This window comes from Corylus avellana, chromosome ca2 (genome assembly GCF_901000735.1).
Source record: "Corylus avellana chromosome ca2, CavTom2PMs-1.0".
Classification (NCBI taxonomy): Eukaryota; Viridiplantae; Streptophyta; class Magnoliopsida; order Fagales; family Betulaceae; genus Corylus; species Corylus avellana.
This window is the reverse complement of record NC_081542.1, coordinates 29,380,974-29,393,071: the sequence shown is the minus strand read 5'-3', so window position 1 is coordinate 29,393,071 and position 12,098 is coordinate 29,380,974. Positions and strand designations below refer to the sequence as shown.

Here is a 12,098-nt window from a genome sequence, read left to right as displayed (position 1 = left end):
ACTTGGAATTGAATTTTTTGAGAAAACGTGTATGGATAAACATGTGGGCTGTAATGCTTATCTTCATCATGGAAAAGACTTTGTATTCATGATGGTTTCGTTTTCCCAACAGCAATTAAATTAAAATTGCTCTCCTACTTTTCGTGATTAAGCCTCTATAAAAGGATATATAGTCCTAATTGGTGAGAGCACTTTGTGGCATTTACAAAGTATAGAGAGTTTTTCTTTACTAGGTATTTGAGAGGGACAGTTGAGTGGGGTGTGCAAGGGGTTAAGGGCTTGGGTTTGGGATATTAAACTTGAGCGGTTCAGGCTTGTACCATTGTACTCAATATTTCTCAATTGTAAAGAAGGAGATCGGATCACGCCCCGTAAATGTAGGGATATTGCCGAACCACGTAAACTCTTTGTGTACGTGTGTGATTGGTGTGTGTGTTCTCGTGTATTTTCTTTTCAAACTTGTCTTTCGCATAGGGGTGCAAAGGCAGTTACGGTTAGCGGTTAGTGGCAATAACTGCTAACCATAACCGTCTTAGCGGTTAGTAGATTTCACTAACCGCAACCGCTAACCGGCTAACGGTTAGCGGTTAGCGGGTAACCGCCGGTTAGCGGTTAGCGAAATAGATAACTGCCCGCTAACCGCTTTTTTAAAATTGGGCTTTTTTTTGGGCTTTTTGGGCTTTCTTTAGGGCTTTTTGGGCTTATTTTTTTGGGCTTTTTTTTACCCTCATTTTTTTTTTCTTGTATTTTTAATATCTTCTAAATCCTAAATTCCTAAAGTATCTAATAATGCTTTAATTAAATTGTAGACTTGTAGTTATAAGTAATATATTGTTTAATTCAATTGAATCAATTGTGATTATCATTGTACATGAATCATATGATTAACTTGTAGACTTATGACTTATGAGTTATGTCATATTATATATGCATTATTTATTATTATATAATCATATGATTTAATGATCAAGTCATCATGTGATATAATCATATCAATTATAGTGATAATATATAAATTACTAAAATTATAATGATAATACATTAATACTTAAATTGTGTTTATAAGTAACACATTGGTCATTGTTTAATCAAATGTCAATTACTTAATTTGATATTATACGAATCATATCATCATTGTACATTAATAATATGATTCACTTAAAGTCTTGAATGAAATATTTGAATTGTCATTGAATCATATGATTAAGTATTGATATTATACGTTTATATTATTCATATACATATGTAGACTTATATAGACTTATAACATATATAGACTTATAAGTTTATAATATACATTGGAAATAAGTCTCTAGATATTTAATTGTTGTATTAGTATGAATTGATATACTTATGAGTTATGTCATATTATATATGTATAATTTGTTATTATATAATCAAATGATTTAATGATCAATCTCATGTGATATAATCATATAAATTATAGTGATAATATATTAATACTCAAATTGTGATTTAATTATTTTTAAAAAAAAATTGTAATTTAATGATCAAGTGATTATATGATATAATCATATAAATTATAGTGATAGTATATTAATACTCAAATTGTGATTTAATTATTTTTTTAAAAAAAATTGTGATTTAATGATCAAGTGATTATGTTATATGTATAAATATTTTTATAATTATAATTATAAAAATATATTATATAAAAAGGTGGTTAGCGGTTACGGTTAGTAGACCCAATAACCGCTAACCGCTAACTGCTAGGCGGTTATAGCGATTAGCAGTTAATGCGATTAGGCGGTTGGGCGGTTAAGCGGTTGGCGGTTATAGCGGTTAGCGGTTAGCAGGCAGTTTTTAACCGCCCGCCTTTGCAACCCTACTTTCGCATAAAGGGCTGGTGGAAAATTGGTTGCCAATTAATTATCAATTTTCCCAACACCCCAGGCCATCCACTGGTCTAGAGATCGCCACATAGAACGCATGTAAGCTCTCTTCCACTAAATCCTTCACTATTTTTCTTGATGTGGGACGAAATAAAGGGTTTACTTTTTGATGATTTATTTATATTTTTGGATTATTTGATTGATATCTTAATTTAAATAAGTCACGAAAGCATCCAAACTATGGTTTATAAAAATAGTAATACGATACTTTTTCATTGAATTTCTACAAAACTCTATCATATAGATCATCTAGAGTTACTCAACCAATCAATTATTTTTCAAATTAAATGATTCTGATTTTGTCGTCTTAATATTTAGTACCTGTCATATGGGATAAGTTAAAAATAAAAATAAAAATATTTTACAAGCTTAATTCTAGTATACACATATAATAGATGTTGAAGTGATCACAAAATCTGAATTATTTAATTTGAAAATAATGAATTATTTAGAGGATTCTTTAATTGACAATGTGCTTTGTGCGTGCATGAAATACAGGATTAACCGTCATTGCTAGGCCAACGCATAAATTGCAGACTTTGTTGCCTACAAATGAGATTTCAGGTCGAGTGAGAGACAAGTATTGAAAGGCTCCAACTACACTAAATAAGGGATCATCAGTTGGGTCACCTGAGAAAAGAGATAAGGAATGGGGGTGAATATATGGGTGAATTGACAGGCTTGGCCTCTAGCATTTTTTTGTTTTTTGTTTTGTTTTGTTTTTTTTTTTTGGTTTTTTTTTTTTTTTTTTTTCTATTGAAGCAAATAAAATATATATCTCTGCTAGAAAGGATAAGCCCATTATCAACCTGGAGGGCCTCTGTACCAAGAAAACAATTAAGGGGGCCTAAATTTTTGATAGCAAAGTCGACCCAAAGCATGTCAAGAAGATCATTAATAGTAGTTGAAAATTCGGTTACGGTTAGCGGTTATAACCTAAAACTGCTAACCACAACCGGAGTAGTTGGTTGGCCAAAATATATACCGGTTGGTAGTCGGTTATCCTCACTGCTAATTGAGTCTTTGAAAAATTAGGAATTTGGCTTACTTTTTTAGCTTAATTTAAACGTATTTTTGTCTTCTTTTTTTGAAATAAAAAAAAATAAAAAAAAATAAGGCTTTTTTAGCCCAATAAGCTAGGCTTTGTTGTGATTTACTAAAAGTGTTAAAGTTTAACTCAAACCCTAGAGTAAAATGATGACGTTTTATTGTTTTATATATATATAGTTAGTAGTTTCGAGTTACCAATTAGCAGCCGGTTATAACCGACCAGCTTTATACTCCTAATTAATAACTTTAGTAGTTGTGTGATCAAAATGTCATCGGCGTAGATGAGAAGGTTTTTGTCTCGAAATATAAATAATGAAGAATCAAAATGTATAATGTAAAGCATAAAACCCAAGCTCCATCAACACGAGGTGCTTGCTTGAGACTTAAAGAGCTTTGCACAATTTACATAAATGCTGAGGATATTTGGGATGAACGATGCCAAGAGGCTGAAACATGTAAACATCATTCGAGAGAAAACCATGAGGATATTTGGCGTTTTGCATGTCAATTTGGCGATAGACCAACCAAAGGAAATGGCAAGTGCAAGAACAAACAATCCTTTGTAACTCTCTCTCTCTGTTTCTCACATGTTGCAGAGCAGCTGGGTTTGGATGGTTCATATATGTTCCTCGAACTTACATAGAACAAATTCAACTGGAGAAGCTTGTAAATGAAAGGGACAAGATCCTATCAAACCTCACAAAGCTTGCTGTTAACAATCGAAGGATTGATGGGAGAACCCCAGAACCACCTGCAGCACTTCCAAACCAAATTGGTTTTTGTTTCTTTCCTAGTTATGTTCTTTCTACCACCGCCATGGCATTTAGGGGTAGGCAGATTAACCATTTACCGCCTACCGACTGTGACCAAATCGACATTAACCACCTACCACCAAAAGTCGGTCGGTAATCAGTTAGAAATTTTTATTCCGACGTCAGTTCGGTTCGATTAATCGGTATAAATATTTATTTTGTCGGTTAACCGAATTAACCGACAATAAATATTATAGGACCAATTTATTAATAGAAGTGTAAAACATATATATGGTGGACTCTTACTGTGTTAATTAATTAGCTCATTTAACACTTGTTTGGTTAAATAAGTTATTTTAGCCCAAAAACAATTTGGGCCCCCAAAATAATCAATTTTTTGCCCAATTAAAAAAACTTTACGGTTAACCGATTAACTGAACCGATTTTTACCGAAATATATGTTTAACCAAAATTTTTGAAATAAATCTTTATCGAAATGTAATTGGTGAATTAATTGATTTAATCGATAATTTCAATTAACCAACTGAAAATGACTTTATCGAACCAAACCAAACTGAACCAATACCAACCCCTACTGACATCTATTTATAATTTCATTTCTCTTTTTGCTACTGGCTTGGGGAATGGTTCATTGACTACTGGGCCATTACTTCCCCATTCTTCATCTTCTTCCCAATTGGCTAGGGAGTTGCCAAAAGATGGAAAGGGTATATGACTCTAGAGTTACGTACTATATATGAAGTTTCTTTTTTAAGTTTTTTAGCTGCCTAGTACTAAAATGCATTAGCTAAGTTGCAAACAAACCTTTCAAAAAATAAGGAGAAAATCCACTTTATCCCCCTGAAGTTTCAGGGGTTTTTCAATTTGAACCCTAAAATTTAAAAATTGGCAATGTACCCCCTAATGTTTCAAAAATTTTAATTTAAACCTTCCGTTATTAATTTCCGTTAAATTAGACAGAAATTAAAAAAAAAAAAAAAAAAAAAAAAAGAGGCCTGAGGGTAATTACGTAATTTCGTAGATTTCTGTCCAGTAATCACCGGATGATGAACAACTTGCTTTCATTGCCAAAATGTTTTACAAACATAAACATAGAATTGTTAGAAAATTTGGAAAAGGGAATGTTCATGAAAGAAAAAAAAAAGACTCTTGTGGTCTTCAATGTTTTTAGTGTTCCAGCTACGGTCATTTGCGCAAGGATTGTGCTAATCTTAAAGTTTGTAGACCAAAAGCTCACTTTGCTACTTTAAGTGACTTCGATGGAGATGAAGTTGATGGTAACAATCCAAAAGCCCTCAATGCTACTTTGAATGACTCTGATGGGTATGATGTTGATGGCAATGGTAATTTTTTGGCCTTTGTTGCTTCTTATGATTCTAATGCTTCTAAATTTTCTGATGTTGATTCTAATGATGGTTCTGATGTTCAATTCCCTTCTGACAATGAATCTCAAAAAGAAAGGAATCGTCAATCTTCATACAACAATTTGTGTGAAAATTTTACTACTTTGAGAAAAGAGAATGTGAAAAATTTGAAAGTGATTGAGGAACTTAAGCTTGAGAGGGATAACTCGCTTCAATCTTTGAATGATTCATGTAATGCTTGTCATTCCTTAAAATCTGAAAACCATGTGCTGAATGCTAAAGTTGATTCCCTGCAACATGAGTTGAATGATTCTAGAAATCACTTGAAAAAGTTTTCTAGTGAAAAGCTTGATAAAATGTTGCATGTTCAGAAAATTTCTGGTGATAAATCTAGGTTAGGATTTGATAAAAATGCTTCCAACATTGCTTCTACTTCCAAGACTGTTTTTGTTAAACCAGGGTTTGTAGAAGATTCTTCTCTTGAAGTAAATCATGCAGCTGCTCCTACTCCCCAAAGGATGCAAGGTAAGAAAAATTTTGTTAAGTCTCATGCACCTCATCCTCTGCCAAGGGCTATGCATCATCCTAGACATGTACCCTCTCAAAGGTTTTTGCCCACATGTCATCATTGTGGTAAGGTTGGTCATATTTGACTCAAGTTTTTTCAACTAAAACCCCATGTTCATAAAAATGAGAATTCCTACTCTAGGGAAGATCATAATGGGTTGTTTTCAATGATGGAGAAAGTTCTCTCTAGGTTAGATGAGATTGAAAAGAAGCAAATTTCAGGACCTAGGATCACCCAAGCATGGTTAGGAAGGATGATACTACTCACCCTTTGAGGGGGAGTGGTCATGATCTCACCATTGGTTAGGTGAGTGTTTCACATGCCTAGGATTGATGGTTTTGAATATTTCTTGCTTATCCTAGTGCATGTTGTTTTGCTTTGTTGTTGTTGTTGTTGTTGTTTTTGTGTGTGTGTGTGTATGTGTGTGTGTGTGTGTGCGCTTTTGTTGCTTGATAAATTCAAAAATACAAAAATATTTTGTTTTGGGTGCATCCTTCTCTTGTTGTCATATGCACCTTGATAGTCCATTATTTGTTCATGTTACATTCTTGATTCATTATGTCTTAGAGAATTCTTAATATGCATGAGATAAAGATTTGTTCTTTGGACTAGTTTTGTGGTTACCTACAAGCCTAAGCTTATGTGGTAGGTTTTACTTATGCTTGATTTTGCACACTTTCAAGCCTAAATTGAGTTTATTCTTAAACTTTGAATGTGAGTGTTGCCAGGTAACTATTTGATGAGGTTTGACTAGTGGTATCTATCGAATTGACCATTTGCTAGTTGAACCTAGAACTTAAAAATTTCAGCATTCCTCCAATTGTGGTAAGCACCAAAAATTGTTTCAAATGACACTTTCTCAAAGAGAAGTTTTTGTGAACCAAAAGATCAAAATATCATATTCTAAAAGAATGTTCACTTGTGTCAAAAGTTTGTGTTATGTTTTAAACAAGGAATGTATTGGATGAAAGTGGCTAGGCCCTAGTATGATAAGGTTTGACTCTTGATGTGATCTTCTTGTTTGAACCTCTTCTTTGACGAAGCTTACTCCTCATTTTTGCAAGTTGTTAATTGCTCAATGAATTGCTTTCACACACACACTCAAGCATTGGTAGAATGGAACTCTTTTCGTGCTTGTGTTAAACAAAATGATGTTCTTGTCTTTTCAAGTCTCATGCATATTTTGAATATTTTGAGATATTTTGAGATTTTCATTGCTTACAAACATGAGTCTTTGATGCGAGTATCTTGTGTGTATTCTTGACTTCTTGAGGGGGAGAAACCTTGTTCTTGTTTCTTGTTGTTTTTGGATCATGCATTAAGGGGGAGTTTTTGCTCTTGTTTTGTTAGCCTTTCACTGGTATCCTTGTTTTGAGGGGGAGTTTTGTTCTTCTTACATTTTGTTTTGCATTGTCCTTTTGGTCTCTTTATGCGTTGCATGCTCTTGCAATTTTTTGTTGATAAATCTTTATTGTTTGTAGCTCTCCTTTTCTCCATATGTTTGATGTGTTTTGTGAGTATGTTTCAGGTAGAGGATTTAGGTATTTCTTTTGTCAATTTGTGACAAAAGTGGGGAGAGAAGTGGATATGGCTAAGGAGGAGAAATTTGGATTTGTGGGGAGATTTTGGTTATCTTTTGTTTTGATGGGTTTTGTCACTGAATTGCCAAAGAGGGAGTTTGTTAGTTTTTTTGTTGGCTTAATTCGTTTCTAAAACACAGAGGCTACTGTCCACGAGCTAAAACACTGATGTAGAATGCTCAGAATAATATCTCCACCGATCATATTGAAGTTTCATGTGTTTTGAAGGTCCTTGGAAAGTTTCAACTCAATCGGACCACAAATGCCTATCCATCGAAGCTGTTGATGAAGGACCGACGGATTTTCCAGATTCGGTTCGGAAGTGTTACTGTTCACTCAGAAGGTTCCGTTCGACTACCGGTCAACCGCTGCTTATTTACACTGAAGTTATGTTCACTCAGTGTGTCGTGTGCACCCAGCGTTCGCCCCCCAGTCGACCGGTCACTGTTCATGGTACTGTTCACCACTGAAACTATACATGGCTACTGTTTATTGTTACTGTTCATGGCACTGTAGTGGTCGACCTCCCATTTCTTCCGATCAACCGGTGGTTCGTCAAAACTCACTTTTGGCACTCCCAACACCCCGAAAACATTCCGGAAAACACGGGGAACATGTCTCCTTAAAGTATGGGTTGGCGGTCGACCGGTGGGACGAACGGTGACAGACAGGTCCTTGTATTCTTGCAGGAATCCCAAAAAAGTTGTCCTCTGTTGCCCACTACAGCACGTGGTGCATGACCGATCGACTGGCTGTTGAACGGTGGGCGAACGATCAGTTAGAAAAGTGACCTAACTCATTTGAAAAGCTTTCCCACTTGTGCCTATAAATAGAGGACTCATGCCATTCGTTTTTCATCAAGGAAAACAGAGAGAAACCAGCTCAAAGAGAGTGAAAACATTCTAAGTGCTTAGAGTGTTTATTTCCTTGTATGTGCTAAGAGAGATTTGATGTTTATGTGCTTTGAAGCCATACTCTCTTAAGAGTATTTGTATGTTTGTTTAAGAGCTATTATTTTGTAATCTACTTTGCAGAAGAAGAAGCCTACCGAAAGGAGAATATTGACTAATCTTTTTTTCATAATTGGGGCCTTTAACATTTTATTTTTTTTTTAATGAAAGGGACCTTAATTATAATGCTACTATTTGAGGGCCTAGGCTACTGCCTAATTCCCGTAAAAAAATGATAAAAATCATTATTTCTCCAATCTTTCACCCATTTCAATACGCGGCTGATCGCTGTAAGCATACACTACTGCAAGTGTTGTAAACATGGCTGAATTATGTTCCATTGAAATTATTTGATTCCATGAATGAATAAACCATAATTGGCAAACCAGAAAAAGCAAAAGCAAAAGAGGTCTGATAAAATGAACTAAAGTTTCTAGTTTCATTTAAAAAGGTACGATTTGCTACAACCAATGTACTTGCTAATCTTACTCAAAATGTTTTCCAAAGTCGAATCTAAGCCCTGTGAAATGTATGAGGCTTGCTCTCACATAAATGAACCCAAAATGCTCAGATATATAAAGAAAACACTCTACTTCAACATAACTGAAACAGCCTGATATTATACCGGCTTAAATAAAGTACAAATAATTTCACTCTGTTCCTCAGAAAAGAGATGATGCAAGTTCAGAAACATCCGCTGCAACTTGCTTATAATCTGCCTTTAGTTTTTCCTCTTCCTCTGGACCTAATTCTCCCTTGGTAGGCTTGGTTAGCACCAAAACACAGCATGTTGGCCTCTTAGTGGCCCCTGCATTTGCAAGGTCCTGCAAAGCATGATATTATATTAACAAGAGAAAATCACTACAGCAAATCATTGTTATCTCATATCACAGATTGATCAGTGCGTATGTGAGCTTGACAGCAAACTTTAGAAACGCCAATTAAAAGAAAACTACAAAAAGGAAGTGTAACCAAGGATTATTGGTGTCACCTAGATTTCTGTTCTTTGTCAAATTGCGTATGTCTCGAAAGGTTAGACCTTTCAAAAAATCCACTTAATGGCATTCTTCCCAATTCCGTTGGAAATCTCTCCATTTCTCTTCAACAATTTTACATAAATGATGGCAACATCAAGGGTGGCATTCCTAGAGATATTGGCAATTTAAGTAGCTTGACAATTTTGAACCTAGAGAATAATGAACTGGCTGGACCTATTCCAACTATAGTGGGAAGCTTGCACATGCTCCAAGTTTTGAGCCTTTGGGGTAATAAATTACACGGTCCCATCCCATCTGATCTTTGTCATTTGAAGGGCTTGTTTGAATTATATTTAGGTGCTAATAAGCTTTTTGGAGACATTCCTACATGCATGAATAAGCTTTCTATGAGATTGAATTACTAACATATATTTTAAAAAAAATCACAAGGATCTTATATCATTTCTAGGCCTACTTTATTAGTTAAAATAAAGAAGCCTGTAAGTTTCGACCAAAAGAAAAAGTGTCACCACCATAAACAGAAGAGGACCAGCCAGTCACAACGCATTCAGTTAAAGTTTGAATTTTAATGATATGGTTTAAGGAACATAAAAATAAAGAAAAAGAAATGATAATCCCACTGTAAAACAAAAGAAAACCTCCCCAAAAGCCAAAGGAGAACAAATAAGTAGAACACAGATATACAGATAAATTCGTCTTCCTCTATATAGGATGCAATGCTATGGAAAAAAAATATATAAAATAGGAGAATTAAGGACAAGTGCAAACTTACTTCTTTTGAGGGAACATATACATAGGGAATCTCAGCTTCTTCACATAGGATTGGAACATGAGTGATCACATCAATAGGAGATATGTTCCCGGCTATAACACATACTCTGCACTCAACAGAGGGGGGGAAATAATTATTTACAACTTCCCAATCACAAAAATCAATTCTTGGCTATACTTTCAAAATAAAGCTACTTTTCACTAAGAAAATCAAACACTCTATATCTCAGTGTTTGGGCAGGATTTGAATAGTAAAGAACTACTTCCACCCCCACCCTCCCCAACACAGAGTCACAGCTACCTCTTGTACCCATTTTTATTTAATTTGCCCAATACGTCTTTTTTCAGCATAAATTCCAAAACTAGTGCTCTACTCAAACTGTAATTTTCACCAGTTACTTTCAGTTTATGTATTCATCTCTGATAAAACATGAGATCTCATTAAGCTTCCAGTTTCAGTTGTGTTAATAGGGGAATATAAAAAATAAAATAAAAAAGTAAATAAAGTTCAGTTTCATGCTATATAAAAGACTCATGGTTCTCACAAATCCATTGTCAGCATAACCATAAAGGAGAACGCTCATCAACAAAATGCACTGCAAATAAAGCATATGCATGATGCTAAACAAGTAGAACAAAGGAAAGATAGAAATAAAAATAAAAAATAAAATAAAATAAGATAAAAAAGGAGAGGTTCCCAACTCTTTTACGACAGCACAAACTGATCGTTTTGCCACATCATTTATATAATTCATATCTCCAAAAGAATTCAATGTCTTAGGTAAAAGATCTTCAGCTATGTTTAAAGCATTACTATTACCATAGAAGAATGAGAGAAAATAAAATGAAAAAATACAAGCAATTTCTGTACTTTCCACTTTTTGTTTAAGAAAAACCTGCAGCCTTCATTGAAAGAAGGGGAATATCACAGAAAACTTACCCTTTATGACCACGCCTTATACTTTTAACGACCTCCTTTACTCCTCTCTTCAAGCATTTGTGTTCAGCAGCTGGAATAAAAAATATAAACATAATTATTTTAAACAACATAGTACACAAAAAATTACCAAAGCATACGTTGAATTCTTTTTTTTTTTTGTAAGATTCCTAACTTTCATCAAACAAAATTCTACAACATCTATCATATGGCTAGAACACAATATTAGTAGCTAGTTCTAGGCCAAACCCAAAGGAACAAGCATAAAACGAAAACCACCCATGTCTTTAAACCGTAAGCCAAGTGCATATAAAACACAAATAACATACCGAAACGAATATTTTTAGATCAATACTATACATATGAAAATTTACCTCTGCGGACGAGCTTGAGGGTGCGCTTGCAGAGCTTCTTTCCGGCGAGGGGTTTAGCAATGGGGGCAATGGCGAGCAGCTTCTTGATCTCCTTCTCCTTCTGCTGCGCCTTCTCTGCTTCGCTATCGCTTCCCATCTCGTTTGCTTTCTTTCTTCTGATGCTGAGGCGACTAGGGTTCTTTCAGCAATGGGGGGAGAAGAAGGTGCTATTTGTACCTACAGCGGTAACGGGTTGTGCTTTTAAAATTCAGACAGGGGCGGATCGGATTTTATAAATCGCGGGTTCCGACCCGCCCTGAAAATAAACAAATCATATAAAAAGAAGAAAAAAGCATAAATATTAGTAAGGATGTGGAGCTGAACAAATGGACCATTCATTTTTCTACATGAAAATTGCATACAATAACTCCTTTTTTTTCATAATTTAATTTATAAAATTGGATAAGGAAAAAGGGGATAAGCCAAAAATATATATAAATCTAATGGTTGGTTTTTTAAAAATAAAAAATAAAAAATTATGAAAAATAATGGGAGAAGGACGAGGATAAATGCTCTAGCATTACTAGTAATTTTTTCAATAATTCAGATTTAATTTCACTCTCTTTATTTCTTATAAAAAAATATACAATTATTTTTAGAGGAAAAAAAAAAGAATATATATATATAAAAAAAAAAAGTGGGAATGCAAGCCAAATAGTATTTTTTTTCTTTTGCACTTGAAATTTATTATTTTATCCTTACTCTTTGTTCATCATGATTTAGTTAAATAAGGTTATTTTTGTCTTTTGGCATTTCTTTAGATTGCAAAACTACTAATTTT

At 34.2% G+C, this 12,098-nt stretch overlaps 1 protein-coding gene across 1 annotated transcript; it reads right to left on the bottom strand.

Moving 5' to 3' along the window:
- Window positions 1–8,618: 8,618 nt before the first annotated feature.
- Window positions 8,619–11,506, bottom strand: LOC132171681 (H/ACA ribonucleoprotein complex subunit 2-like protein). The gene is made up of 4 exons (XM_059583055.1): window positions 11,279–11,506; window positions 10,908–10,977; window positions 9,969–10,074; window positions 8,619–9,022 (listed from the first exon to the last, which is right to left on the bottom strand). The coding sequence occupies exons 1-4, from the start codon at window positions 11,412–11,414 to the stop codon at window positions 8,861–8,863; spliced, it is 474 nt and encodes a 157-aa protein (XP_059439038.1). The 5' UTR covers window positions 11,415–11,506; the 3' UTR covers window positions 8,619–8,860.
- Between the last annotated feature and the right edge of the window lie 592 nt (window positions 11,507–12,098).

Coding starts and splice junctions, on each gene's coding strand:
- LOC132171681 (XM_059583055.1), bottom strand. CDS start 11,414: ATGGGAAGCGATAGCGAAGCAGAGAAGGCGCAGCAGAAGGAGAAGGAG. Junction 10,978..11,278: donor CCTCAAGCTCGTCCGCAGAG/GTAAATTTTCAT, acceptor TTTTTATTCCAG/CTGCTGAACACAAATGCTTG. Junction 10,075..10,907: donor ATAAGGCGTGGTCATAAAGG/GTAAGTTTTCTG, acceptor TGTTGAGTGCAG/AGTATGTGTTATAGCCGGGA.